The sequence below is a fragment of the Miscanthus floridulus genome, unplaced genomic scaffold (assembly GCF_019320115.1).
Source record: "Miscanthus floridulus cultivar M001 unplaced genomic scaffold, ASM1932011v1 fs_746_1_2, whole genome shotgun sequence".
In the NCBI taxonomy this organism is placed as follows: domain Eukaryota; kingdom Viridiplantae; phylum Streptophyta; class Magnoliopsida; order Poales; family Poaceae; genus Miscanthus; species Miscanthus floridulus.
In genome coordinates this window covers 150,976-155,297 of record NW_027097214.1, presented here as the reverse complement: position 1 = coordinate 155,297, position 4,322 = coordinate 150,976, and the positions used below count along the sequence as shown (strand labels likewise).

The 4,322-nt window shown below is 45.8% G+C and overlaps 1 protein-coding gene across 1 annotated transcript; it reads right to left on the bottom strand.

Annotated features, from left to right (window-relative positions):
• Nucleotides 1-226: 226 nt before the first annotated feature.
• On the bottom strand, nucleotides 227-1,415 carry LOC136532954 (flavanone 3-dioxygenase 2-like). The gene is made up of 2 exons (XM_066525531.1): nucleotides 1,062-1,415; nucleotides 227-516 (listed from the first exon to the last, which is right to left on the bottom strand). Exons 1-2 carry the CDS (start codon nucleotides 1,257-1,259, stop codon nucleotides 265-267), a joined length of 450 nt encoding a protein of 149 aa, XP_066381628.1. The 5' UTR covers nucleotides 1,260-1,415; the 3' UTR covers nucleotides 227-264.
• Between the last annotated feature and the right edge of the window lie 2,907 nt (nucleotides 1,416-4,322).

Here is a 4,322-nt window from a genome sequence, read left to right as displayed (position 1 = left end):
TACGTACCCAAAACGTCACTTATATATTTGTGAGTGGCACTGTACGTGGCAGTGAGCATATATCAAATGCTACTATATTATATATAAACGGCCTCTATTTGGTGATCGTTAACTTCATTGGCGGACGTCGTCCTGATTACGGAAGCATACTCCGTCATGATCCAATATAAGAGAACGGCTAAGAAATGGCCATAAGTAAGCCTGCTATGACGACATGCACAAGTACTAAGACATAAGTGGTAATACTTAGCTTGTGATACAAGCTTACTTGAAGGATTCAGGATTGGACGGCCATTCGGGCAAGAACTCCTCCAGCGGGTGGCAGTGAAGGCGCAGATAGTCCCTCCAGTTGTGCACCGTCTCCTTGCGGACGTTGAAGCTGGTGGAGAGCCTTATCTTCTTGGACGGCTCATCTGAGTACAGCTTCTCCTTCTCCTCCGGCGGCAGACGGAAGAACTCCAGACCAACGGCCATCATCTTCTCCAGTAGCTCCTCTTCTATTCCATGGTTTATGACCTAGAAGAAATCAAGAAGGTCATGCACAGTAATGTCTGACAAGGTGGTGAGACAAATTCTCTAAAGCCTCCGAAGAAGTTAAGCTGCGTTAGGCCCTGTTTGGTTGGGCTTTTGGCTTTGGCTTTTTGCCCCAAAAGCCAAAAGGCCAATCCAAAGAGGTTGTTTTTGGAGGGTGCTTTTTCAGAAGCAGCTGCTTTTCCGTAAGTTCATTTTTGAAAGCTGGTTTGACCTCTGCTTTTGGCTTTTGGCTTTCTGCTTTTCGAAATTGATGGAATAAAAAGCTCTTCTATAGTTGTTTCAAGAGAGATAAAGATAAAAGGTATATTTTATACTTGTTTAACCAAACAGCTTTCAGCTTTTCTACAGCTCATAGCCTACGACAGCTTTTCCACAGCTCACAGCTCACAGCAGCTTTTTTCCACTAGCCACAGCTTAACCAAACAGGGCCTTAGTTGCACAGATGTTTGAACGCTGAAGTATGCACAGCCCAGGACAAAACCTAAATTTTTTGAAACTAGATCTTTTAAGGCGAGAGGCAGAGAGACCTGGAAGAAGCCATAGGTCCGGCAAGCCAGACCAATCTGGGCGATGACTCGTTGCTTATCCGGCGACGCGAGGTCGATGAGCGGCACGTCGCTGTCCGTCGTCACTTCGGCGAGTCGCGGCCTGTCGAACTCCGGCCGGATATAGCTCTCCGGGAGGACCTCGCGACGCTCGACGGTGGACAGAAGCTGGCTTCCCATCGGATTGCAAGAGATCACTATGCTGCTTAATTGTTTCTGAAAGGCTGGGGAATGAAGCAGGAAAGAGGATCGCCCACGGCAGAAGGCGGAGACCTAGCAGAGTTGACGCGCGCAGTGAGCGTCACGGAACAACTGGCCGAGTTTGCTCGAGACACAAACCGAGAGGATACTTATATAGGCCTCGTTGGATCTACTAGTGTTAATATAGTTAGGAAGGTAAAATTAGCATGTAAAGATCAAACATCCCAGCTAATAAACCTCCTAACTATTAGCTAGGGAATTACTAACAGTAGTTCATTCAATGGAGGGGCCCTAACCTTCGCTGGTGCAGGGGCGATTACAGGCACTAAAATCCATTAGCATAGACAGGTCAGTAGCAAAGTAAAATTGAGAATATAATCATCTATACTGACAGGTGGGTCTATTATGTGATTTGCTTGTAGAAAAAAAAACCGCAGATATTCTATTATGTCCACCGTAAGTAAAAGTTACTCATAAAAAAAACTCTAGGTGGCACGCTCTCACCGTGGCTCCGTGCTACCGCTCAACATGCATGGCCCGTGGCACCATAATCAGCCCCTACTGACATGGTGTCTACCCCGCGAGACCGAAACACCATGGCCCCTCTGCGCCATGACTAGCCCCTGCACTACAATGGGCTGGCCAAGTGTCGCGTCAAGGTAAAACCTAAAAATTTCATTAAATTGATCCTAATATGGTAGGCAAACAAATTTAGATGAACCAAAGTGTTTTATTCCAATTATGTTTTGGGTGATTTTATTGTCCAGAAGACATCAATAAATATATATGACAATATTTTTATCATACTTTATTAATGCAAAAATAAATTGTTAAACTATGTAAAAAGTGTTGTTGTGTTGTTTTTTGTTGGGGGGGGGGGGGGGGGGGGGGGGGGGGGGGGGGGGGGGGGGGGGGGGGGCGGGCATGCCCCATGCCTGCCCCTGGCTCTGTCCTGCTTGGTGCACACAAATATAATAGTTACTTTGGCCATTTGCCAGTACGAGGCAGACCTAAGGGCCAGCACTGGGAAACTTGCCTATAGATTCCCAAGAGGATGAGGCGGTGGAAGCAAAGTTGAGCCCTTACCTGCTATGATTTCTACTTTGTTGGAAGAGGATGACCCCATCCATGCTGGAAACTATCATGATAGAAAGTGCTTTGACAACTTCATACAGATGGAGGTGACAGATGCTCTAGAGTCATTGAAACTATGCCACTACCTTTGCGGTATGATCGTGTTGCTACTCGGCACACCAAGAATGGGTCGGAGAATTTGAAGTATGGCACCAATTTGATCTGCACACTACTACACAAACTTTACTGGAGGCGGACGATTTGGGTTTCCCGCGGCGGGCAAAGCTGTCCGCCGCGGCCTAGAGGCCACGGTAAATCGTGGCTTAACCGCGGCGGGCGGCTTTGCCCGCCGCGGTAAACCGATTTACCGCGGCGGGCGGTGTAACGTGCCCGCTGCGGTAAATATACTTTTACCACGGCGGGCACGTTACACCGCCCGACGCGGTAAATTATTTTACCGCGGCGGACACCTTTTGTGGCCCGCCGCGGTTATGTTGATTAGCCGTGGCGGGCTTTATTATTTGCCCGCCTCGGTAAATTATTTCCTGAATTAAAAAAAATACAGCAAGCATATAAATTCAAATAAAATACAGCAGGCATATAAATTCAAATTCAAATTCAAATCACATCCAGATTTCACAGATTAAACTTAAAAAGTATGCATGCATTACACATGAGATAATATACATATATATACATTCACTTCGTTGTTCTTGTCATCGTTAATTCATTACATTTACATATTAAAGTCGTTATACATGCGCTAAGGTGTAATCCTGCAGACGCATCATCGTGGGCCATTTCCTCAGCCTCTCGTACTCCGGTAAAATCGCTAGCGGGCTGTTCTCATGGAAGAACGTGCCCCTTCAAGCACGCATTTGTCTAAGACAAACTTACATATGTCTGCCTTTGTCTGCTTGAAGCTGTGTTGGATGCTCTGCATGTCTCTCGACCAGTTCAATCCATTCTTGAGCACCCTCCAACTGCTGCTGTACTGCTTGCACACCCTCAGGAACTCACAGGCGTAGAAGCCATAGGTTTGTGATCCTACCGGTTGTTTGGCACACTGCATGATCGATACGCAAGCATTACAACATAGGCATTAGAACGTATATGAATGGAAAGCACAATTAAACCTTTCAAATACTTACCGGAAAGTTGCGTCTGATTTTGATGCTGTTCTTATGCTTAGCCTTAAATTTCTCTGTTCTTCGATCATAGCATTCATGATCCTTCACGTACTCCTTATAAGCGCTATACGAAATGTACTAGTATTAGGCAGGGCATTAGAACGCATATGAGAAGACAGTTCAGTCACTTACACTCTGAGGCAATCTTCAAAGGCCTTGTACCCTTTTAAGTTTGGCACTATCAATGAATCAAATACGCAGGCCCTGCCATCCTGAGGGTAGATGATAAATGCAACCCAGTGACCCTCGAGGCCTTGGCTGCGCCATTGAAACAAAATACAGGTTACGACGAGAAATAATAATACTAGCTAGCTACCCACTTATATCTACAGGCATGTCTTCGACTTACCCAAAGTGGTAGGCAGCTAGGATACACCCATTTCCCCTGATCTTCTTCATTGCTCCTAGTATGTATCTTGAAATGTTCAACTTCTCATTGTCCATCAGTTTCTTCCTGTGCGCCTCTCTCTGTCGCTTGGTCAAGTCTTTCATGGTTGGATGATTGTCATCTAGGTGGTAACCAATGATGATTCTTTGAGCAATATGCATTGGAGATAGATAGATAACATCAAGTTTTAGTTCCTTGGATATATAGGCCATCAACCTGCAAGGACAAGCCATCGTGGCATATATAAGTAGTCTTGACCGATTCAAAGGCAGGTGATATGTGAAACTCGCAATTCAGCACTTACATAGAGAACAAGGTGACTTGGGCGATGTCAAGGTCTTGTTCCCGTAGTAGTCTGTACATGTCGTGGAAGTCCACGGGGAGTTCTAC

What these genes read in the sequence shown, in the direction of transcription:
- LOC136532954 (XM_066525531.1), bottom strand. Translation starts at nt 1,259, where the DNA reads ATGGGAAGCCAGCTTCTGTCCACCGTCGAGCGTCGCGAGGTCCTCCCG. An exon ending in GGACCTATGGCTTCTTCCAG is followed by an intron (nt 517 to 1,061) that starts GTCTCTCTGCCT and finishes GATTTCTTCTAG; the next exon opens with GTCATAAACCATGGAATAGA.